Source organism: Pecten maximus, chromosome 17 (assembly GCF_902652985.1).
Source record: "Pecten maximus chromosome 17, xPecMax1.1, whole genome shotgun sequence".
In the NCBI taxonomy this organism is placed as follows: domain Eukaryota; kingdom Metazoa; phylum Mollusca; class Bivalvia; order Pectinida; family Pectinidae; genus Pecten; species Pecten maximus.
This window is the reverse complement of record NC_047031.1, coordinates 5,227,803-5,254,216: the sequence shown is the minus strand read 5'-3', so window position 1 is coordinate 5,254,216 and position 26,414 is coordinate 5,227,803. Positions and strand designations below refer to the sequence as shown.

The 26,414-nt window shown below is 35.6% G+C and overlaps 1 protein-coding gene across 1 annotated transcript; it reads left to right on the top strand.

Moving 5' to 3' along the window:
* Nucleotides 1-3,646: 3,646 nt before the first annotated feature.
* LOC117315951 lies at nt 3,647-22,274 on the top strand. Its single transcript, XM_033870393.1, has 9 exons — nt 3,647-3,757; nt 8,808-8,878; nt 11,928-12,135; nt 12,575-12,719; nt 14,888-15,133; nt 17,392-17,682; nt 18,969-19,025; nt 19,704-19,748; nt 20,947-22,274. Exons 3-9 carry the CDS (start codon nt 12,057-12,059, stop codon nt 20,987-20,989), a joined length of 906 nt encoding a protein of 301 aa, XP_033726284.1. The 5' UTR covers nt 3,647-3,757; nt 8,808-8,878; nt 11,928-12,056; the 3' UTR covers nt 20,990-22,274.
* Nucleotides 22,275-26,414: the final 4,140 nt, after the last annotated feature.

Genomic DNA, 26,414 nt, shown 5'->3' with positions numbered 1-26,414 from the left:
CAGTTTTGTTGGTTTATGTAAAAAACAAAACAAACAAAAAAAATAGACAACACCATTATACAAATAAAATCGTAACTAAAATCGTTAAAACGAGGACTATAAAGAAACAAGCAATAGATTTTCGAGCAGACATAAAAGTATTTTAATGACAATAAAGGAACATATACAAATCTAGGTCACGACGACATCCGCTATACAAATCTAGGTCACGACGGCACCCACCATACAAATCTAGGTCACAACGACACCCGCTTTACATATCTAGGTCACGACGACACCCGCCATACAAATCTATGTCACGACGACACCCGTCATACAAATATAGGTCACGACAACACCTGCCATAAAAATCTAGGTCACGACGACACCCGCCATACAAATATAGGTCACGACAACACCTGCCATACAAATCTAGGTCACGACGACACCCGCCATACAAATCTAGGTCACGACGACACCCGCTACACAAATCTAGGTCAAGACAACACCCGCTATACAAATCTAGGTCACAACGACTACCGCTATATAAATCTAGGTCACGACGACACCCGCTATATAAATCTAGGTCACGACGACACCCACTATACAAAATCTAGGTCACGACGACACCCGCCATACAAATCTAGATCACGACGACACTCGCTATACAAATCTAGGTTACGACCAACCCCGCCATAAAAATCTAGGTCACGACAACACCCGCTATATAAATAAAGGTCAAGACGACACCCGCTATACAAATTTAGATCACAACAACACCTCCTATACAAATCTAGGTCACGACGACACCCGTCATAAAAATATAGATCACGACGACACTCGCTATGCAAATCTAGGTCACGACCATCCCCGCCATACAAATCTAGGTGACGACGGCACACGCTAAACGTGTTTAATAATTTCCATGTGGCGTTCACACTTATGTAAGCTCCTCCGTGTGCAATACAGGAACACGAATGCCACCAGTCACGCAACTTACACCGCCATCTTTCATTCTCGTGCAACAAGTCAAGTGAGCATGATGTATTTCATATCATGTACAAGTGTCTTAAGCAAAATTGAACAAACCTGATTTAGCCCATTATTATTTAAAGTGTCACATGTTTTCGTAAGATATAGATTACGATAAAATTACAAAAACCTGTTGAATGATAGAATATATACCTTATAACGTGAGAATCAATACAGTAGATATTAGTTATTGAATTCAAACCAGGAACAAATCTCAATTAACATATCATCATATTTTTTTAATCATTAACAATATACATGTATCTGCTATATAGTGGTTTTCGTCCATACCTTAGCACAGTCGAACAGTAAAGTGAAGGGAGGTAACTCCGATAGACAAGAATGATCGAACCTCCTCTACAAGTCACTGAGAACTTTTACACTCAAGTATATCAGAAATGTATTCAAACTTAAAGGGTCAAGACCTGTGACCTGGTTATTAAGGATGCCTTGCCGCCGGTTTTGTATTGTATTGTTTAATGTCCCATTAACAGCCCGAGTCATTAAAGGACGCCATCGCCGCTGGGAATGGTTTCTCGGTCACTGACTTTGTATCTTCATGAATATTTTAAAATATTTTAAAAACAACTTGTGTGGTGGCCACAATACCTATCTCTGACAGACTTGGTCTGATCCAAACGAAAACTTCATTCGACATATTTTGAATGACAAACAATATTTATACTGATAAAACGGGGATTTTGTTAATTGGGGACATATTGTTTTTGCTCCGTTTCTTATCATATAATCCATATTCCTTCCACTTTCTTCCGTCGACAAGGTTTCCAACATCTTTCTCGAAAACTCTGCTACGAGTATTGTGGAATTTGTTATCGAAGTATATATTCCATGCGACACACTATAGGAATAGCTGGAGTCTGAGACACAATACATTCAGATGCACATTGTAAGCACTGAAAATGTCACATACGGAGGTTCTACGCATACATACATAATAGGCTTGAGATAGAAAGAGGTTATACACCGTGTAAAAATATATAATGATGACAAACATTGATGAAATTACGTGTGTTTGACCCGCGTCCACCCAGCAGTTCGCTTTGGTGGTAGCAATTTCCTGTGTACGGATAATACACAGGATGGTATTTCAAGCACATTCGACAACAAAGAGATATTCTGGAGGGTTATAACCTATAACATACATGGGAATATACATAAGAACCCTTTCCCCCTCTAACATAATGGAATCTTCTCTTCTCCACCACCTTTATAGGCCTGTCGAATTATCCATCTTATATTTCCCTTACTTTGTTTTTATGTTTGTTTTTTATTTAAATCCCAATAACGGACAGGGTCATTTAGGACGTGCCAGGTTTTGGAGGTAAGCCGGAGTACCCGGAGAAAAACCACCGACCTACGGTCAGTACCAAGAAACTGCCCCACGTAGGTTTCGAACTCGCAACCCAGAGGTGGAGGCCTGGCTAGTGTTAAAGTATCTGGACACCTTAACCACCCGGCCACCACGGCTCTGTTATCAATCTTACATGTATACCTTCCTTACTCCTAACAAACGGAAACAATATAATTCTGAATAACATAATACTTACATTTACACGTATATGTCTACTCATTGTGTACTCCCAATTTAACTTTTTTTATTAATATTAACAATATTTACTTCGCACAAAAAATAACATAAAAAACTGTCAGCACAGTTGACTATCGGAAGGAGAGTGATTACAGAAGTTTGTAGACATATAGAAAAGTTGATATGACAGATTGTGTTGGAATGGAATAAAGTGACAGGACAACAAAAATAAATCCCTATAAACCACATGCATGTTTCTAACCTCTAATCTTGAGATTGTCGGATGGGGCTTAAAACGGCGGCCCGTGTGGGAATATCCAACCCGCATAGAAAAGATCCCTCTGCGATTATTCGATAAAGAAAAACATTATAAGGCCGACACAGAGATTATGGTACTGCACTGTACTTTATTTTTCTTTTTAGTTTGTTGTTTCTTTGTTTTGAAATATAATGCAATTCCATCGTTGTGCAAAAAAGGTTCATATCTTATAAAAAATTTAAAACGGACCTTTTGATTCGGTCAATATCGTGTTATAATAACCTGATAGAATTTAAGATATTTCATTCTACCAGGTTTGTATAGCATCCAATTAACCTCACAAAAGAGGTCAATAATTGATAAATATGTCTATGAGATGAGTGCCACTTTGCAGATTTTCCATGTATTTTTTTTTTTTTTTTTTTTTGTGCGTTTTTTTTTTTTTTCGGTGGTATAGCATCTTTAACCAGAAATGTTATGTAGGGATTCTCGTGTATGCCAGCTCCCTTGATTAATTGTAATAGCCCACCTGCGCTGTTGAAGATGTGAAAATTAATTCCTGAATGACTTCTTTCTTAAGTAAACGAGGCCCTAACGACTTGTCAAAATATGAAACATGTCTTCAGTAACTGTACTGTCAAAATATGTATTACCGACCCAGTGTATCTATGATCTTGGTGACGTATACCTCAACTTGTCTCGTCACACCCAAGGCGGCGCAGTGCTCCTTAAAGTTATTAATACTAAGTGAATAAATTATTCCATTCACGTCGTCTCTGTCATGTAAATTTGTGTAGAATTCACGCTTGACAGCCCGACCATAACAAACTCTGGAACGACCCAGAACGGGAGGGACACAACTTTCAACAAAAGGGGAGGAACTATCAACAGCCGGGTACATCGGTGGATGGATCACAGGGAGGTAATCCGAACAGCAGGTAAGGCGACGTTATTGATGTAAGGCGATGCTGCTTTGATCTTGAATAGAGACATTTTATTTAAGAATGGTCGTACCTGCTAGGCGGACTGTTGATAGCATGCTGGGCTACTCAGCTTTCTATTTACCTTAGAAATTTTACTTAGAAACATGGGCGTGCACTAACATAACATAATATTATATATATTATAAACACACGCTGGGTACCTATCAAAGAATAGTGTCCTATAGTTAGTTACTAAAAACCATAATATTAGGGCTCAAAGGCCCTACATAGTCTTAATTAAGCTGATGTATCTATTCTCACCTTTAGCCCTCCATTGTCCGGAAAAAACACTTTTGTATATATATGTAGATCTAGACATTGTCTTATTCCCTTACCATGATATTGATACTGCCCGTGATTTCCTAGACTGGCCACCAGACCCTAAGTTGTTTTGTTAAAAATTTCCAAGCTAAATTCTAATACTAGATTATCTGCCCCTCATAAAGCTCAATTTTATTTATAATTTTAATATTCTAGAGACAGGGGGCCAGTCTAGTGATTTCCATGTGATGTCGCTATTGATCCCCCTACCCCCCACCCCTCCCCCTCCTTCAATCATATCTCCCCTAATTAATACCTCGAAGTACCCACTAGCCTTGTCCAGCATCCAGCATCCTCCACGTGCTGTTGTCACGATTTCATTTTGATATCCACGATATATCAGTTTTAGTCCCCACAGTTAAAGTATCTGTTTGATCCTCCATTCCTAGTCCCGTTATTGATAAACACATCTTACTAGCCCGAGTTTCCTCTGACCCTGACATCATGTCTGGTGTAGGGCCAGATTGCACTACTACAACATTTAACGTGGAATTCTCCGACACCGTTTGGTGTCGCTAAGATTTTGATGTAGATAAAATAAATCGGCATGACAGAAAACCTACCTTTCATAAAGATGAGATATTTATTCATCGAAAAACACTTATTTAGTCCAATATTCCTTCAGTATATCCCCTTCCACCTTACCGACCCCACATACCATAACAAGTAATATGTGCCGAGCTCCGCCCGGCCTTTGGTCTAAACCAAACCACACCCAGATACCATTGTTGTTGTCGTGTCGTCCGGGTGTATTTTTCCCACATGTAATCTCTTGGGATCTTCCCTATCCCATAATAGTCTAAATACATACACACCCTACTATGTTCATCACACAGATATTATTTGCTTCCTTCCGAGGGTCGTTTTTCAAACACTATAGTCCGTTTCTGATAAATCAATTTAAAAATGAAATTTTCATTAACACAAAAAGTATACAATTTGATAAAAGACATAATCTAACCGCAGTTTATTATACCCAACATGATGCATATTATTTTTATATAGGGTAAACTATCTTTATTTTGGTACAGGGAATTTGATATTTCGCACATAAATTTAAAATGAGGCTACGTACGTAGGGCTTTTCATAAAGTAACACCAGCGTCATAAATGTCAATCACAAAAACAGCTGTATAAAGTCTACTTAGGGAGAATATAATCTTACATGTTCCATGGACAGAGATATCTCAACCTTAAAATTACCAAATTGCTAACTAGATTGACATGATACCAGCAATGACAACTATACATCATCGTACTATGGATAATATATTGTTTTATTGAAGCAAGATAAGTAAAGGAATAATTGCTGTGATATAAAAAAAATTGTTAAGAAATAATATACCAACATAGAACACCAAACATCATAAATGTAATTCCAACTCAAAATCATTATATGAAATAAGGCAAATATATAAACAAAAACTATATTGTATGGTGAAGAGAACGCGGAGGATCGGACCAGGTGTAACCGTGTGGTAAGCGTCCAACCATACAACTCTAGGTCAAATCCAGGTAAGGTCACGTGCTCAAGGTGAGAACTACGGTAGTAAAAGCGATAGATAGATATTTATGAACAATAGTGTTATGGGGACGTTGGATTAACGATAGCATCATGCTCACAATCATAAATAGGTGCACACAGAGCTATATGAAAAGACCAAAAAAAAGCTAAGTTTTTTTTAAACCGTAGTGTTTTTGAAACCGCAGTGTGGTTTGGAAAATAAACCAGACAGGCGTAAACATGTTTACTATACATTAATGATTTCAATTAAGGGCATCACATGTTAATTAATTATTAACAGCTAATTATAGAACAGAGAACTCATCAAATGTGTCTTTATTTAACGTAATTTGGTATATTAAAGCTATTTTAGATTTGAGGCGAAAACTTAAAGGAAGTTTTTCTTTAATTCTGTAGTGCTTTCCTATGGAAAATTACCAGTTAAGGAGTTGATTTTAAGTGAGGAAAATTGATGAAAGAAAGGTGTGATCATTTGAAATATTGTCGCAAAAGGTAAAAAAAAAATGTGTAAAGAAAGTTTGTAGTAATTGCAGCCGAATCTCTAGCAAGTGTCGTTTTAATAATCACAAAGAGAGTTTATCATTTGGGGTCATTGTAAGTTAACAAATATTTTCGAATTAGCTATGTTTAATGTCTTTTTCATAAAAGATTTGGCAGAAGTCGATTCAACTGATGACTATCATCTTAATTCTCCGTATAGCTTTTCAGAAACAGATCATTATCATAATGAAAGCGAAATCAAAGTAAAAGAATGCCAAGTCCATGTTTAAAATATTCCACTAGATCTAACAGTAATAGTCGTCAATGTCATAATCCATATACATATCTAGATTTTATCAACTGTACTAACCGTAAACTTATTTACATGATAAAGACAGTGTTGGGTTCTCAGCTAAGAAAATATCGCCGTTTGGTCAGCGCCACGGGCAATTTATACAGAGCTGGGTTAAATAGGTCATCAAAAATACCATCATTCAGGTATGACCAGAAGAGAAAAACTGTTTTGCGAAATTTCATTGGTTATAAATACATTTAGGGAAAGGTTACCTACAGTTTTTAAACTAAAAAATAATAATATATTAGAGAAATGTCTTAATTTGTAACAATTTTTTAATGTTTTATTTTTTTTTAACAAAAATTTCATTTATTTAAAAAAAAAATATATATATATATATATAAAAGTAAAAAATTTAAAAAAAAAAGCTATACCAGGTTATGTTAAAGATTCTTGTTAGCCGGATTGAAGTGCTGGAGGGGTCTTACTATTGGGGATAGTGATCCGGCGGATGTCTTTGTTTACGTCCGATTAAGGCATCGAACCCCGGTCCGCCTAGTTGGAAGGAGAGTGCGTTTACACTGTCATCCGACCGCGAAAGCTTAAGTTTTACAAATACAATAACATGTCAAAGATTTACGTTAAAGTACTGATTTCTAGTCATGTATTCACGACACCATTGTCATGCTCAAATAATATAATACATACGAAACCAACCTTTCTTTACACTCACTCATGAAAAAGTTGTTATGAAGAAAAAACCTTAAAATGGAAAAACAATTCCTTCAAATTATTAGAACATCTTAATCAGACATCATATTTATCACCAATAGTAATTGAAGCTGAGCTCAAATCGTGTATTTGTGCATGAGTATTCTTTCAAGAATACTGTCCCTGTCCTGTTAAAATTCGAACACGTTACCACTTTTTATGTTCAAGCACTGGTTCCCGACCTGTTCAGAAGAGTGGTAAGATTTGTGTGTTATATATAGCGAGTGTCCACTAAGTTGTGAGATCCTTTCTCCCAGTTCCCCACCAAGACCCGGATATAATTAGGACACAGGGGAGATATGTTTGTTTGATTTTACTATAGACCAATACCTTATAATCACTGAGCCAATATCCTTATCAGTCAGCTTTAGTCAGGCCTGAACAGTAGAAAACCTTTACTACAGAGGTAAGGTCTTTCTATTTACTATTTATGTTTGGCTTTCATGACATTTTGTGAGAAATTGTTATATATTGGACATTTAAATTATGTTTCCACCGGAAATATACTTATATGTTAATTTCAGACGTATAATATGTTAATTTTTAGAAGTATTTTAGTATCAACATGTGGTCATCCATCCCAATGTGTATTGCTTTGAACATACACTCGCTTACTAGGTGATTCGATCAGCTGAGGTCCACGTGATATTATGGTATTGATTCACAAATTGTTTAAATATATCTTTACTTATTCAAGGAACTTCCATGTTAAATGTTTCTGATGTTCATATTTTGCCTTCTTTAATAATTTTTGAGTTAGACTTTTGTCACACGTTGAGATTAGCTTCATAGTTATTGTTTATTTATCATTGTTTGCTTATCATTGTTTGTTTATCAAGATAGGCAACAAGGGAAGGTATATACAATATATTGTGTTATGCATATCATTATTAGGGCTACTGATTTTACATTACAGTGATAGAAAAATGGGTTCATTCGACCTCTATTACAAGATAATTTACACAACTGAATGTTTAATATATATATTGTGTAACTTTAATGTGTGAGATCGATTCAGAGCAAGGTTTATAATTCATTCAGGTTTCGTTCCGTTTTAAATCTATTAATGACATATTTGTTTATTTATATACTGCACCGTTGTTAGGTGAAGATGCTGTATGTAAAGTTTCGGAAAAGTTCACCGATAAGAATAATCAATAGTAGCACACTTACAGTCTGTTTCTGATAAAGATTACCGAGTACAAAAATATGTAGGTAGCAGTATTGTTTCACAAACGGTATATTTACAGATATAAAAGTTATGTCACAAGACATTTATGATTATAGTTAATTGTATACAGAAAATGTTGTTGTTTTTTTTATTTATTTATTTATTTATTTATTTTACCTCGGAATATCTCTGTATCATTTGTTTTCTCTTGACTAAAACGATAATTGTAGTAGAAAAATGCTAATTGCCTTTAATTGTAAAGTGTTTAGTTTTCAAAACGTACAAGATATTTATTCCCGGTAGACAGATTATTGAACTTGACCGAGGTGCACGTGCGGTTAAGTGAATTCAATTGTAACTGACGTTACTATAAAGATATGTAAGCGTTGCGAATGTGTATGTATGTGCATATATGTGATGTACATTTTAGATTTTTTTACAGAAAACCCCATCGCACCAACTGACCAACTACATGGCTGACTGACACCGGAAGTGACAAAAGCAACATGCAAGGTAACTTCCGGTTTAAACCCCTCGTATTGCATACAGGTAACAGCCGTACGTTAAATGAAATGTATACACATATACCTGTACAACCTGATGTATACATGCCTTAGGCTCATATCAGTGGATTAAAGAAAATTAAATCTTCTTCAATTCATTATGTTAATATATGAATATTTAATTCATGATAAAATATTTCTGATACTAAGATATATTCATCAATTGAGAATGTTTACGACGGTCTGACCCCACAGCTATTTGCTAGGTAACCATTGTGGTGAAGCTAGCTTTGGTGTGTGTGTCACGTGATTTACGAAGGAGGACGAAAGGAGACAGGTAAACTTTAGTATGACATTTAACATAAAGAATCAGACATAATAACGCGTCATATAAAATTAATTAGTCACCATTTATTTTAATTATAGAACTATTTCTGTACTAGGCCGAATGTTAATGGAGATTTAAATATGTCTGTTCAGGAAAACGAACAAGTTTTTATCCACACTCAGCAATTCATCCAGGATTCTGATAGCTTTTAACTGATTAGTGACCTGTGTAACTGCACTGTCTTCGGTGTCGGACATGATCCTCCATATCATAAAAAACCCAACTGAAAGTGCATAACGTCCAATCAAAAGTCTCTCTCTCTCTCTCTGAGTGTATATATACCTGCTATATTATTTTATGCCATCTTGAATTGTATTGTATATATACCAATGTTTTGTCACAGGGAAATGGCTTCATATAAGTTGTACAACTTGTGCCCAATCCCGTTGCTAAAAGGCAATAAAATATGTTTAAATCAAGCCATTTAGCGTCAGATACTCTGTAATATCTCTGTGACCTCCTTGAACTCATTGACCTTTGACCTCTTTAACTCTGATGACATATTGCACAAGAATATGCATATCTAATATACACGGAACAAATAGGTAAACGGTATAAAAGTAAAATGGATAACATGCAATTGTTATAGTTCAATAGGTGAACACTCATCCACTTTCAGTTTCGGTTGTGTTCTTCAGAACTGTTAAAAGAATATATGCTTAGTGTCTCTCGTTGAATGTCGTTTGAGACCTCCAATTTCCCTCCAGTCATTTGTTTGTTGTTGTTTTTTTTGGTTTGTTGTTTTTGTATTGTTTTTTTTTTTTTTTTTTTTTGTTGTTTTTTTGGTTTTTTGTTTGTTTTTTGGGTTTTTTTTTTTTTACACCTACAGCAAGTGTAGGTGGTGTTTCTAGAATTCATAGTAATGAAACATATTGTACTTTAATAATGAATTATCGATATGTATTGTTACAGTATACGGAAAGATATCTAATAGTTATACTACAGTATTATAATCTCTTTCCCTTCATGCTTTACAAACAAATTAAAAGAACGCTACTGTAGTTTTTTCTAGACTGAAAAAACTATTTTCAAGCATGTTGGCTCCATACACATCCATCTTCGTTACTTCCGGGATACTTTCGCTGTCTACACAACTGGAATTTGTTAGGAAAAAATCGAAGGCCTGCGAAAAGCTACTTAATTGGTGTCAAGGGGAAAGTATGATTAATCGTTTAAAATCATGCATTTCTTTGAGGAATATAAGTCATGTTGCTTTATCCGCAAGGTGTTCAAGGTGTATCGTAGATGGACGTATTCTAGGGGTTAATGAGTGAAAATGAAATTTACCCATGGAAAATCGAGGGTGGTCGTATTCTAGGGGTTGGTGAGTGAAAGTGAAGGAATGCATGGAGTATCAAGGATTGACATCTTCCAGGAGTGTAGAGAGTGAAAATGAACGTAATCCATGGAGTATCAAGGATGGACATCTTCCAGGAGTGTAGAGAGTGAAAATGAACGTAATCCATGGAGTATCAAGGATTGACATCTTCCAGGAGTGTAGAGAGTGAAAATGAACGTAATCCATGGAGTATCAAGGATTGACATCTTCCAGGAGTGTAGAGATTGAAAATGAACGTAATCCATGGAGTATCAAGGATGGACATCTTCCAGGAGTGTAGAGAGTGAAAATGAACGTAATCCATGGAGTATCAGGATTGACATCTTCCAGGAGTGTAGAGAGTGAAAATGAACGTAATCCATGGAGTATCAAGGATTGACATCTTCCAGGAGTGTAGAGATTGAAAATGAACGTAATCCATGGAGTATCAAGGATGGACATCTTCCAGGAGTGTAGAGAGTGAAAATGAACGTAATCCATGGAGTATCAAGGATTGACATCTTCCAGGAGTGTAGAGATTGAAAATGAACGTAATCCATGGAGTATCAAGGATGGACATATTCCAGGGATGTAGAGAGTGAAAATGAACGTTACCTTTGGAGTATTAAGGATGGACATATTCCAAGAGTGAAAGTGAACTTACGTGTAAATTGTCTGGATAAAGGTCTATATGCAGAAGACATGATATTATTGTTGACAGCGGTTACATATAAGATTATTAAAGAACTGGTTACCAATCTTAACAATTGATTGTTACCTTGCATGTATTCTAGACCACACAACAATAATATGTAAACAAGACTTGTCTATTCTCTGATGGGAATAAAATGTGAAAAAAGATTCGTGAAAAGGGTCATGAAAAGTTTACTTTCCATGCAAGAAGAAGCTGCTTACTATTCAGGAACAAGTGGTCTGGTCATTGTTGTAAATGTCCAAGGCTCTTCTTTTCGTGGAAATCTTAATTCAACACTTTTCCCTGTCGTTTCCACTTTTTTGAGTAAAGAAATTGGTTTCGTATTCATTTCTTATAATTCCTTTTGGTTGTTGTAGTCTAGCGGTGATAATCCAATATGTCGAGATATTGCTCTGTGTAGACTGCGCTGTAGTCATAATTTGAATTTGTTTTCATTATTTTGATTTAGACAAACGGTTAAGATTCTTCTTGTTTTATTAATTTGTTGTTGTTGTTTTGTTGGTTTTTTGGTGTGTTTTTTTTGTTCGTTGCTGTTGTTGTAGTTTTGTTTTTTGTTGTTTTTTTTTTTTTGTGTTTTTTTTTTTGGGGGGGGGGGGTTGGGGGTTTGTTTTTTTACTTTAAGTTTATATTTTCTACAGAATGCTCGAAACTGAACACCCAGGACGGTCAGCCTGATATCATCACCTCCGCCAACCACAAACAGTTGGTACTGTCCTCATACAACCGGACGGAAGGAACAGAGATCACACTGTCCTGTTACTCTCCCTATGTCCTTCATGGTCAATCAAAGGTCACGTGCCAGTCGGACGGAACCTGGAATGTGGACACCATTCCCTTACTGCGGAGGTTTGCTTATTTTATTGTTTGCTGATGCTGTTGGAGGGTTGTTCTGCTATCATGGTTGTGTTCGTTGGCATGACACTTTATTCCTATGATAACATGTCTCCCGTATGTTTTCAGTTAGGTAGCCACCAGCTACAGCGAGACGAGACGATACACAACCAATAATTTTACAATATATTTATTGAACTATATTATGTACATTACTTCGGCCTTTTGATGTAGCATATTTTTTATGGTATTGATAAAGGCTTTGGAGTCTCATAATGAAAAAAAACTTGCTTTTTGTCTATGATTAAATGTTTTTTACATATATAATTTTACTTACAATCCTATATGCTCATCAAAAATCATTACGATTTCAGTCCGAATTTAGAATTATAGACCGTTTCTGATTATCGATATTTTCTATAGTCTGTTTACTTATTTACATTATTGACATCAGCCAAGACTCCGTCTGACGAGGGTATGACGGATGAAACTAAGATTCTGATTGGTGTGTTGGTCGGCGCGGGTGCGTTCGTCGTCATGGTGCTTTTATGCATTGTATGCATTGTTCAGGGAACGGCAAAGTCTCGTCGCCAAAAAAGGTATGTGTACTACGTCATTATAATTGGGTACTATGCCATATGAAATCACACAACATAAAATTATGACGAAAGTCGAAATGCAGCCCATTATTACCGCTGTGCATTTTGGGAGTGGGAAAGTTGTCAGTATAATGTGACCGGGTTGGGTGTCCTCGGCGTTTAACGTCAGTTAAGAACATAGCAACATAATATCGGAATTAGTACAGCGATACCACAAAGAGAAAAAAGCCAGCCTCCCAAAATACATACATGTATTCTCCTCACAGATGCAGTTCGCATGCCAGAAACATATCAAATATAATCTATAATCTATGTTCATACTAGAAAAAGGATTTTGACCAAAATGTTTCAAACTAAACCCATATCAAATACGCCGGTCTTCATTAGATAAATCATTCTTTTTTTAGACTTTTTATTATCAGATAGAAGACACTCTTAGCAAAAACCAAGATAGCATTTCTTCACTACTGATGCCTGTTTTGATTGGTCCTAAACTTACTAGTAAATGGCGAATGATGGCTAAAGTCTTCAACAACGCGAAAGAGTTGGAGAAAACTGGGAACATGATATTCCCCCAGATTCAATAGCTGATATTATTATAAGATGTAAAATTATATAAATGTTCTAAAAACAAAAAGCAGGACAATCTGTTGTCTAAGATAGGGAGCCGACCAAGACAAAAATATGGGCGATTTGGCGTCCCTCAAAGTTCAGCAAATAGACCACACCAAAATTAAACATGCATGCCTGAGCAAACTTTTAGGAAGCCAATCAACTTTGCCATTATTAAAATTCAAAGCAAAATTGACCAAACATTCTTAAATGCTCATAAGCTTAAGCCACAACCAAGGACCCCGTTCACCTTGTGTGGTTGGCATGACAGCAACCGATGACGACAATGTCTTGAGACCCTATTGCAACCTATACAGGGAAGGTCATTCACAAAACAAACATACCGCAGCCTCCCAAAACACACATACGCACTCACAACACCTGTGAATATCGCACGCACGGGAGGCCGTCCTTAAATGACCTTAGCTGTTGATAGGGCGTTGAACAAATCAAACCAAACAAAACAAAACAAAAAATAATTCCCTAAGCTACTCAAATGTACTTCATCTAGAAAAAAGTTCTGCGTAACAGCCAGTAATCTCTGGATATCATCCCCTTCTTTCATAATTAAAACACTTATTGGTTAATTTTAAGAGGTATGTTATGAACAGCCCTGTGAGAAACACACCCTCTCCACTTTAAACTTAGCAAAAATAGCTGACCAAATTAATTTAGTAAATACTGGTTAATTGGATATTCGAGAGCTGAACGGATAATGTTTTAAGGGAATCAAGCATCAGTCGCCTCCAATGCCCTTAATTACACTGCCCTATATCATTGCCCCCACAATGTTAAGAGAAAATCAGGTGGAAGTCGTAGATTTTCAACACCTTAGCTATTTTATTTTATCTTCTGAAAGTCCCTTTATGAAGGAAGTCTAGCCGCCCCACTCTGAAGGAATCTATGTTCGACAAATATTTTCATTTTCATATTCATAATTGATATATTACGTTTGTTTAATGTTACCTGTAAATGCTCTTATCATCTTTAAGGGCGACAAGCAATGGTTTCTATCCTTATTTTGAAGAATGTCATCTCACAAACCTGTAAATAGAATATATAAATCTACCAATTGGAACTTTTTTATATGGGGGACAACCATCTTGTATTGAAAAATTCACATAAATCAACAACAAATAACTCCCCCCTGACAAAAACAGGCTGGACAAAAAAATAAGTTTTTTCTATATATTTTACATCTACATGTATTGCCCAGCCCACACATAAAACTTTTGGAAACTTCTCTTACCTGAATATCCAATCAGTAGGCCCCGATGCATTCACCTTCCTATTGAATCTTCTGCCCAAACGGGGAAACCCCACAATCTATTTTTGATTTGGTTCTTTGTTGCTAAAGATATTGTTCCCTCTTGAAAGTCGTAGATTTCCAACACCTTAGCTATTTTATTTTGTCTTCTGAAAGTCCCTTTATGAAGGAAGTCTAGCCGCCCCACTCTGACAGAATCTATGTTCGACAAATATTTTTATTTTTATATTCATAATTAATAAATTACGTATGTTTAATGTTACCTGTGAATTCTGTTATCATCTTTAAGGGCGGCAAACAAAGGTTTATACGGAAACAAAGGTAACCCTGCTGGAGAGATTTCCTACGTTCTCCCTCCGCGTTCTGGTGCCCCTCAGTCGTACAGAGACGATAGCTTGTACAGGAATGATACACAATACAGGGGAGATAATCCATATAGAGGAAGCGAAACACCTTCCCGACGTGATGAACCTCTCACCGATAAGTACGACAACCGCTACAGGCCTCGAAGTACCAGCGTCGACGTAGCTTACAGGTTAGTACAACAATGGATATGATAGAGAACAATGGGTATGATAGAGAACAATGGGTATGATAGAGAACAATGGGTATGATAGAGAACAATGGGATATTATAGAGAACAATGGATATCATAGAGAACAATGGGTATGATAGAGAACAATGGGTATCATAGAGAACAATGGGTATCATAGAGAACAATGGATATGATAGAGAACAATGGGTATCATAGAGAACAATGGGTATTATAGAGAACAATGGGTATTATAGAGAACAATGGATATCATGGAGAACAATGGGTATCATAGAGAGCAATGGGTATCAAAGAGAACAATGGATATTATAGAGAACAATGGGTATTATAGAGAACAATGGATATCATATAGAACAATAGATTTTACTTATAACAATGGATATGATAGAGAACAAATCATATGACAGGGAACAATCGATATGATAGAGAAAAATGGATATCATAGGAAATAATGAAAATTATAGAGAACAATAAAAAATGTTTACTGAATATCATCTTGACGATAGATGTGCAATATTGTTTATCATGGCCCTTATTATCTTACTATTTCTATCATAAAGTGATTACTTTTCTCGTAAATTATTCGCTTGTTATACCTTATCATTGTTGTACTAAATCAAACAAAAAGAAACCTTTTTCATCATTCAAAAAAAGTTAATTAATATATTTCATTGAAAAACATTTCCCTTGATATTGATTGTAACATAATCCAATATCTCATAATTGGATTTATAGATTATCGTTATGATATATCAAACCGTGGTATATCTGCTGGCGTTCGATATTTCAAGGTATATTTACTGGCTTTTGGTATTTCAAGGTATCTAAACTGTTTAATAAGCAATGATTAGTAACAGGGTCATAAGAAAATGTGAAATAAAATTAAAATAAAATCTTGATATGCGAAACAGCTTTCTTTAAGGAAGTTATGCAGACCATTGATATTACTTGTTTAAACAGCATTAACTGATATTGATCTAAGTTCCTTTCGGGTTAGTTACTGGGTTTGTGCATCAACGTAAGGTGACCGAGTGGTTAAGGTGTCCTGACACTTTATCACTAGCCCTCCACCTCTGGGTCGCGAGTTCGAAACCTACGTGGGGCAGATGCCTGGTACTGACCGTAGGTTGGTGGTTTTTCTCCGGGTACTCCAGTTTTCCTGAACCTCGAAAAACAGGCATGTCCTTAATTGATCCTGGATGTAAATAGGACGTTAAACAAAATAAACTAAACTGTATTTAAGTGTAGTACTACCATAAGGGTGTGCGATCTCTATTGTCAAGGTACTGAACGTGATTATATTAACATATTTTATTGTTTAATTAGCATATCATCGTAACACACGTTCAATCATCATTTCACTTTTATACGTAAGTCGCAGTGAATAAAGCTATATACAATATGGTCATAATCATGTACAATTTGTATATATTCAGAAGTTTATCTTAATTGAAAGTGACATTTGATGTAAGCCGTCAATTTATCGTATCATTACCGTAATTAATTTAAAACCATCATATCATGCACCGTTACTGTAATTAATTTAAAACCATCATATCATACATCGTTACCGTAATAAATTTAAAATCATCATATCATACATCGTTACCGTAATTAATTTATTAACCATCATAACTGTAATAAAAAGGTAAACCTTCGAATCATCCTCATCACCGTAACTAATTTATAACCATAAAAGCATACATCATTACCGTAATTAATCTATAAACCTTCATTTCACAGTAAAATTACCGTAAATAATGTCATCGTCATTAGCGTTATTGATTTAGAAGTGCCATGATATCATAATTACCGTAATTAATGTATAACCACAATATCATAATTACCGTAATCATTCTATAAACCATCATATCATCATCATTATCGGAATTGTTTTATAAGCTATGATGACATCATTGTTACTGTGATTAACTTCTTAACCATCACATTATGACATTGCTTACCGTAATTAATTCATAATCCATAAAATGATCAGCATTGCTGTCAGTTATACGTTCTAAAATACTGTTAGTATTTAACTTCATCTGCCATAACTTTGCCACAGGTTACATCCCCTCTATATGATACTCACATTGGGGCTCGTATGATATATGATGTCATTCACATTAAACATTACTAAAGCGATAGGATCGTGAAAAGGTCAAAGGTCGTTCTTACCATCGTGAGGACATTAAACCATGAAAAAAAGTAATAACATTTATTTTCTTTTTTTTTTTCAGTCGTCCTGTAGATCCCCGTCAACAAAAAGCCCAGTCCGTCACGGGATCACTGACGAGGGGCTTTCGCGGGGCCGAGATGTTTTATATATACAAAGGGGACCCAGAACGGTACCGGAAGCAGGGCCGCCGTGCCGACGAACGTGAGAGACCCGTAAGCGAGATAAACTACCGAACTGATAAAGCCTTCAGTGACTACGTTGGGAACTTGAGGGGTCCGCCACCCCGGGGAGGGGTGTCTGGCTCAGAGAGATCGGCCCCTGTGACTCGACCTCACAGAAAAAACTCTGATCTGTAAGCTTGTAACATTGTACTGACAGTATTTTATTTTGTCGAACCACACCACAATTCGTATATAGTTATCATTTATTAGCCATCATGATCATTATCATCGCACAAAAAATCGATATGTATGGTGCAAAACTCATTTACGTTAATGCAAAAAGTTCTCCTTGTTTCTTTTTAGAATATTTTTGACAGATTTTGTAAACTTCTACATCTTAATTGCCATACGCTGATGAGGGACTACTTCATGCTACACCTCCTTAACACATATACTATATAGAATATGGCAGAACAGACAAACAAATAATGAACGAATCAATTCACACACATCTACTTTTCATCTATGAGAGACAGAACAGACTGCATACGAAATGGTGGATTTGAATGGTGCCTGGGGGAAAATAATCCGACCAATCGCTAAACTGGTGCATTTATTTAAAGCTCAAGGCCATACCAGTCATTTAACGGTTTGGATACCCCTAGGTTCCTTTGATAGGATAGGATCAAACTAGTGTTTTTGTTTTCTTTATTTTTTTCCATGGAATAATTCAAGATGGTCAAAAGGCGAATGCATCCTTGAGTATTTGGGATGCTTGAGATTTTGAACAGTTATTACTTAATGCGCATGCGTAAAATATCTATCTAAACCTAGAACTCTTCCAAATTTTTCCATATGCTTTGCTGTGTACACTTTCATTGTTTATAAGGAAATGCATATATAAAAATGAATACAACAAAATTAGTGGACATCTTGTCTGAGTATCTCTCCCAAATACTGTATAGTTGATCAATTTCGCGAGGGAATCTATATTCGCGGTCATTTGATGTAGCTCGAAAATATTTTTCACAAATATTGGTATACATACCCAAATGTGTCTTTGTAGACTGGTCACCAGACCCTTAGACCCTTTTATGAAGAAAATTCTAATACTAGCTTATCTCTTCCTAGTTTGAAACTTGTTCAGACATATCCTGAAGACCAAAATCATAAAGCTCAATCTTATTTATAATTTTAATATTTGCGAGACATGGAGCAAGTCTTATGTTTTGCAGAATTTTTATGGCGAAGTTGAGTGAAACTTCATGTTCACTGGTATAAGGTATGATAGGAAACTACTTCCGACCGCGAAATACTAGCCTTTTGAAATTCAAGAGTTATATAGTACCCTTTCACATTTCATGTTGTGCAGAAGGTGGAGCAACCTATGCTGAACAATAGAGATAACAATATCATAATAATAGGTATGACGTCCTTTATTATCTATGCTTGATCACGTGACAGTTCTTGTTTCCAGGGTAGCGGGGGAGTGGCCTTCCCGTACAGAACCAAGAGATCTCGAAGAGTTTAACACGTAAGTAATTAAATACCTAACAATGGAAATTGCATGTTGCCTAATGTTGTTACACGCCATGACCTAAAAATTCCACCACGTCAGACTTATTCTTTGGGTTTTTTTTCTGTTTGTTTGTTTGTTTGATTTTTGCCGAGATGGAAATTTTACCCTTCAATTAATGAGAGGTTAAGTTTGAACTTTTTACTAAAGGTATCCATCTTTTGGTTTTGTGATATCCTGTTAACAATACTGGTTAAGTGTATAACTGAGATTGAACTGGTACCGGAAATATAATTCTGAATCTTTGTTATGAAGTTTATCCATATTCCCATGTTTTGAAGTTTATACATATTTCCATATTATGAAGTTTTTCCATATTTCAATATTTTGAAAGTTTGCACATTGCAATAGTTTGGTCAAATGCATGCGAGATTTGTTAAATATGGAACAATTAGCAGAGCTGAAACAAATATATCATCGTAATGTCACTGGATATGATGTGTCTTACTTCATCTCCTACTTTATCTCAATTAACAGTAAATGACTTTAACTTTTTACGAAACAAATAAACATTTTATCATTAAATTGTAAATTGTAAAACCAGTTCAAGCGTAATGGCACCATTGCCATCTTTGATTGTCACCTTGATTTATTGGTTCATATTTTTATGAATGAGTTTTACACCTTTGTTGACAGGAGAGCTCTTTTTCACGGTCGTGATCCATTCCTGTGGCGTCCTGTGTAGGTATCACGTGACTATTATAAAGGCCTATCATAAGTAGATATACAGCTGCTCATTACTCAGTATAATGGCAGGTTTTCAAGTAAATGTATATCATTTTCTGATATCACTAAAGGAGAGTGATCAACTTTATAAATATCAATTTTGGTTAACATTTATGTATATGCAAGTTAATTGCCTACAAAACACAAACAAAGACGTATATATCACCTTATGGCATAGGACAGTCAATCTCCAAACATATCAATATAAGTCGATTGCAGACGAAACACAAGACCTATACGTAACACTATTAGCTGACAGCATACGACATACAAAAAATTATTCAAACAAATATAAGTTAATAGCAGACAACACATAAAACCTATACATATGAATATAAGCTGACAGCAGACGACAGCCAGACCTCATACATATCAATTTAAGTTGATAGCAGACGACACTTAAAAAACTATACATTTCAATGTCGTTGATAGCAGACGACAGCCAAACCTCAAACTTATCATTTTTACTTTATAGCAGACGACACATAAACGCCATACATATCCGTAATATTTCATAGCAGACGACACACAAACTCAACATATCTATTAAACTTAAAGCAGACGACACACAAACTCAACATATCTATTAAACGTTAAAGCAGACGACACACAAACTCAACATATCTATTAAACTTAAAGCAGACGACACATAAACTCAACATATCTATTAAACTTAAAGCAGTCGACACATAAACTCAACATATCTATTAAACTTAAAGCAGTCGACACATAAACTCAACATATCTATTAAACTTAAAGCAGACGACACATAAACTCAACATATCTATTAAACTTAAAGCAGACGACACATTAACTCAACATATCTGTTAAACTTTATAGCAGACGACACACACGACTTTACTGCCTTTTCCTTTCGTTTGTTTGTCGGTCATAGTGTTTTTCACCGGTAGTATGCCGTTAAAAATATTTCTACATTGATTAAACAAATTGTTTTGGATAAGCTTCTCGAAGTAGTCTCCCTTGTCCGGAGTTTTTGCGGAAGGATTTTTGGCTTTCGAAATTTGAAATATATTATTTTTCAGTAAATGTATTCTTTCATGTATTTTTAACTGTATTTCTTCTACATCATCAGTGTATCATTTAAAGAAATATCGTGTATGATTTATTTCCACTTTTCATTTTATTTTCACAGGGATACGAATTGGGGATTCCACCTGAATAGACAAGATATATAGACTGAGACGTAAATACAATGAAACGAAAATAATACCAGAAGAACTTTGCTATAAATCTGGCATAACTTATGGAGATCTTTAAATTTGTGCAAAACAAAACCGTGCCAAAAGAAACAAAGGATAAATAGAAGAACATAGAATAGCCAGAAAACAAAGGATTTCCAGAAACAACGGAACGCTAGAAAACAAAAGATATCTAGAAATCAAAGCTATCCAGAAAACAATGTATAGCAAGAAAACGAAGGATATTCAGAAAAAAAGGTCATCCAGAAAACAAAGAATAGCCAGAATACGATTCTAGTACAGGAAAATGTTCTCTGAAATGGAGCTTCCATACGAATTAATGAATTGGTTTCGGTTAGAGGCTATTTATACCTATTCTGGCCTCATTGTTAAACAAACCTCGATTTCATTGAAAAATTCATTGGGAAGTTGGTTTCAGAGGAAGGAAAACTGCTCGCGTCTGTGTTGACAACGTTTGAGTCATGGAACTGGAGAAAACTAGTCATAAATATGTCACTATTCTAGTCTACATGCCCGGATATAACATGTGCGCATTACTTAGAGAAACAACTGAAGCAATTATGACCAGATGTCAACTTTTAGTGAACGTACTGTGCATGAACTGACGGTGAAAAAGTTTGAATCGCGGAGGAATATATCCTTATAGTGAAACAGTTCGCATCGCGGAGGAATATATCCTTATAGTGAAACAGTTCGCATCGCGGAGGAACAAATCTTTATAGTGAAACAGTTCGCATCGCGGATGAATATATCCTTATCGTGAAACTGTTCGCATCGCGGAGGAACATATCCTTATAGTGAAACAGTTCGCATCGCGGAGGAACATATCCCTATCTTGAAACTGTTCGCATCGTGGATGATATACCCCTATAGTGAACAGTTCGCTTGCGGAAGAATATATCATTATACGTAACATGCTCTGTGACTACCTCAGGTCTACTTCCAGCACTGCTTTATCGTACGATTAATGCGTGTGTAATTATGAAAAGTAGTATTATAATATATATGTATTATATTCATATATCACCCTGGTACCAAGTATATATATTTGGTATATATTACATTTGTTACATATATATATATATATAATACGTTTTCTGTGGGACCCGATAAATATCCTAAAATACAATACTGTTTTTACATGTTCATGCATATGTATGTATCAAATGGAAATATAAGTATGATATATAATTTGTAAACATTAAAAGAAAATAAAAAATGACTTTTCCGTAGATTGCATTATGGCATAAGTCTTGGGCTATATTGTGTTTATTCCTTTATTATTACATTAATTGTATTTGCTCTTAAACCATTAGTATTCAATCAATCAATGACATTTAGCATTTATATTATATGAACAATTGATTCGTTATATTTGATTGAATTGAATAGGCCAACTGTAGTATCACTTATTATCGTGCAAACCTCCAATACCACCCAACCCCCTCTGTCTCCCTCTCATTCTCTCTCTAATTCTCTTTCCTTCTCATTCTCTATCATATAGTCATATATTACCATTATACATTGATTGTTAAACTTTGTTTGATGTTGTCACCCGTCTGTCAAACCCTTTAAGGAGATAGGTTTATAAAAAAAAAAAAAAAAAAAAAAATTATTTATTTTTTTTACTGAATCCTTGTCCTGATGTTCGTTCTTCATTTTAATACAGAAATGAAATAAAATAAAAAATTCTTTAAACTAACACAATAAAAAGTAATGGCAGAGAAACAAAGATTAATGTCACAAAAAAATCAAAATAAACAAGGATAATAAATGATACCAAGGTCAGAGTAAACAACAAACATTATTTCAAAGCGACTATAACTGTGCACGTGCTCATACACATTAGACAATGGTTAGACAAAGGCGACGTTTTATTTCAAATACAGACCAATTGGTGCAAATATACGAATTTTGGGGAGCTCAAATTCAGCGCTTGAACGAATTTAAATGAATTGGTGCAATGATGGATTAGCGCGCCTTAAATGGGGGAACATAATGTAAATAAAGTATAATAAGTGTATTCAAAGTGGTTGTAGTAAAACAATACAAAAAAAGTGTTATCAACGTATTTCAAATAGTTATAGTAAAATAGTAAAAACAACACAAAGAAAGTTGATTAGCGTGTTCAAAAGGAGTTAAAAAAGAAAAAAACAAAAACAAAGAAAAGTTATTAGCGTATTCAAAAACAGTAAAAGAAAACAATATGAAGGGAGTTTCTCAGCGTATTTAAAAATGGATGCAGTAAAAAAAAATTAAAGAGAAACTAGTGTATTCATAAATTATCCAAAAGCTTGAATACAATCACACAAAATATCTACTTCTACAGTAAGTGGTACGTAAAATAGTTGGATTCGACGAGAAAAAACGAAATTTTGTAGTCTAAGACTTTCTTATTGGTTGACAAAATTTGTCATCGTCGACAAAAAAGGAAAGGTTTGGATACAAAAAGAAACACCGAAAAAGCTAAATCGAGAGCTAAAAGTTGACCCTTAAGATGCCACGTCACATATCTTATTTCACTGTTTATATGTAATATCTTTATATAGATGAACTACTGATTAGTTCATCGTATGTTTGAAGAACTATAGATATTTGATATCAATGTAATACTGTGACAATATAGTATAATGTGTGGCTGTGGGTAAATCGGTCTGCCAAGAAGCTATTAAACTTGTAGATTACGATCAAAGTGGAAGAGATTACCTATGTGAAAAACAAAATGAAAGGCTCAGTGATAGACAGAGGGATAGACAATGATAGACAAAAAACATCTGATGAATGACACTTTTATAATCTAACAAAGACTTAACCTATCTATTTTAGTATATGTTTACGCGAAGTAATATTTAATAGATGGTAACATTTTCGGAAGATATGATTTGGCTACATATTCGCGATCATTAAAACAGTGCGAAAATAAAAGTCTCGCGAATATTTGGACAAAAAATTATACTCTCTCTAAACGTTTATTATATTCCTATACGCGCAAATATCACACCTGTATATTTCTGAATTTTTACAATGGGGTTTGATGCTAACTTAAATACCCTCAAACTACTACAATATTCGTATTAATGACTGTGTAAACCGTGAAATAGTAGCCCCGCCAAATTCAACAACTTACATAACTTCTTAAGGCGTTTACTCCTTAAACCACGTTTCTAATTTCCAGTAATGTACTCAATCAAACACACGTGCACTTGGCTGTCTAAGCTAATGTGACTGTTTATAAGTTTAAACGTCTGTCGGAAAATCACATATTTTTTTTAAGGGAAAAGTTCAACCTAAATCAAACATAAATTTAAGTCTTTAAATGATTGAACGTTTTGAACGCCTGTGTTCTTTAGTTTTGTCGATACACAATTGAACCAAAAACCTTGCGCTGGTAAAGTAAATCTTCAGCTCGTCGAGGTGATCAGTCCTAAGGGCGTGCTGGGCCGGTGAGTAGCGGTTAGGACAGATCGATTACGGGGTCAGATAAGGAACGCTTGGTCGGATAACCACGGAGTATATCAAACAAGTACACCCTTGGTTGGCTGTAGTCACCAGTGGAGGAACAGCCAGGCGGAGAGAACACCAACGGAACAGGAGGGATTCGACCGGTGTCCGGTTCCAATATCCCGACATTTTCACATGTCAACATCAGTTCGGATACAGGATAGATAGATTTGTAGAGCTTTGGATACTGTGATATTGTCCGTCTTTCCGTGTTCCGGCAGTCCGAAAGTCCGACAGATCGGAGTCTCTCGTCAGCTTGGTCCATGTCCGTCCACGTTGGTGCCTCTATGATGCCTTCCTTTCTTCCAGTGTTGGCGAACTTGTAGGTTGTAAAAGTGTAACTGTCACCCAATCCGAACTATTGGATCACAGAACTAGAAGATCCTTTAACGGGATATCCGGATATAAATCTACTGTGCTGTTTCGTGTGCCTCGTTCATCTCGGACAATGAAAAGATATATCACCAATACAACTCAATTTGACCTTATCACCAAGGCAACGTACGACCACATCACCAAGCCAACGCATAACAATATCACCAAAGCAAATTAAGACTAGATCACCACGGCAGCGTATATCTTTACCACTACGGCAAATAAATAACAATTTACCAAGGGAATGAATAATAATAAGACAAATTAGGAACCACCAAAGTAAGGCTCAAATATATTAAGACAATTTAGAATCGCATCAAAAAGGCACCAAGTTAAATAAGGACTTCGTCACCAAGTTAAATAAGGACTTCGTCACCAAGTTAAATAAGGACTTCGTCACCAAGTTAAATAAGGACTTCGTCACCAAGTTAAATAAGGACCACATCACCAAGGCAAATTAGGACCACATTGCCAAGGCAAATTAGGACCACGTATCCAAGGTGAATTAGGACCACGTAACCAAGACAACATATATTCTTTACAATAAGACAGAACAGGACTATTCACCACCAGGTTATCACATTTAAATATCGAAAGCAGGACGTGTCACTAGGATTAACAATTATGGTATCTATTTATAACTTATGTTGACTGCGAATATATCATATACATGGGCCGAGCAGTGCTTTAGTTTCTTCTTGAAGCTAAAATTAGTGCTGGTACCATTATCAGTCACAATATCGTCAGCTGTCAAATTTGGAGTAAACATCTTTCGCAAAATCAACAAACCTTAGATTGACCTTGAATAATATGCCAGACACAGGCGACTTGGATTGTGACGTCAGACTGGGGCGTTCTGGCCTTGTTTTACTATTTGATGCAAATGAATGAATGTGATATTTGGAATGTATGCATATTTCATTGGTCGAGTATTCATAACATGCACACACGTCTGTGTTTGACTGTGACTACATAACTCAGCACTCTCATTAATACAAGGGAGAGGAGTTGTTGGTCTTCCCGTAACCATCCACAGCTTTTGTTAATGTATCATAACAGTTAACAATCAATGTTTCAAAGTGCATAAATGACGTCGGAACTACAAACTAGTATTTTACAATTAGACATGTGCAACCGACTTTTGAAAGTCTGATTAATTCCACTCCTGGGACGTCTGGGAGAACCTTTGTCATTGAAGCCCTTTGATGTACCAGCCCCTTGGAATATCTGGGAATTTTTTCGTCATTGAAGCACTTCGATGTACCAACCCCTGGGAACATCTGGGAAATTTTTCGTCATTGAAGCCATTTGATGTACCAACCCCTGGGAACATCTGGGACATTTTTCGTCATTGAAGCCATTTGATGTACCAACCCCTGAAACATCTCGGATTGCAGCCCTTAGAACTACCAGCCCCTTGCAAAACACATGTGTTATTGACCCTTATTGATCCTTGGGAACACTGATCAATTTTGTTTACTGTCTTCGACTACTTACCAGATCATTCATCGGATTCCATTATTTG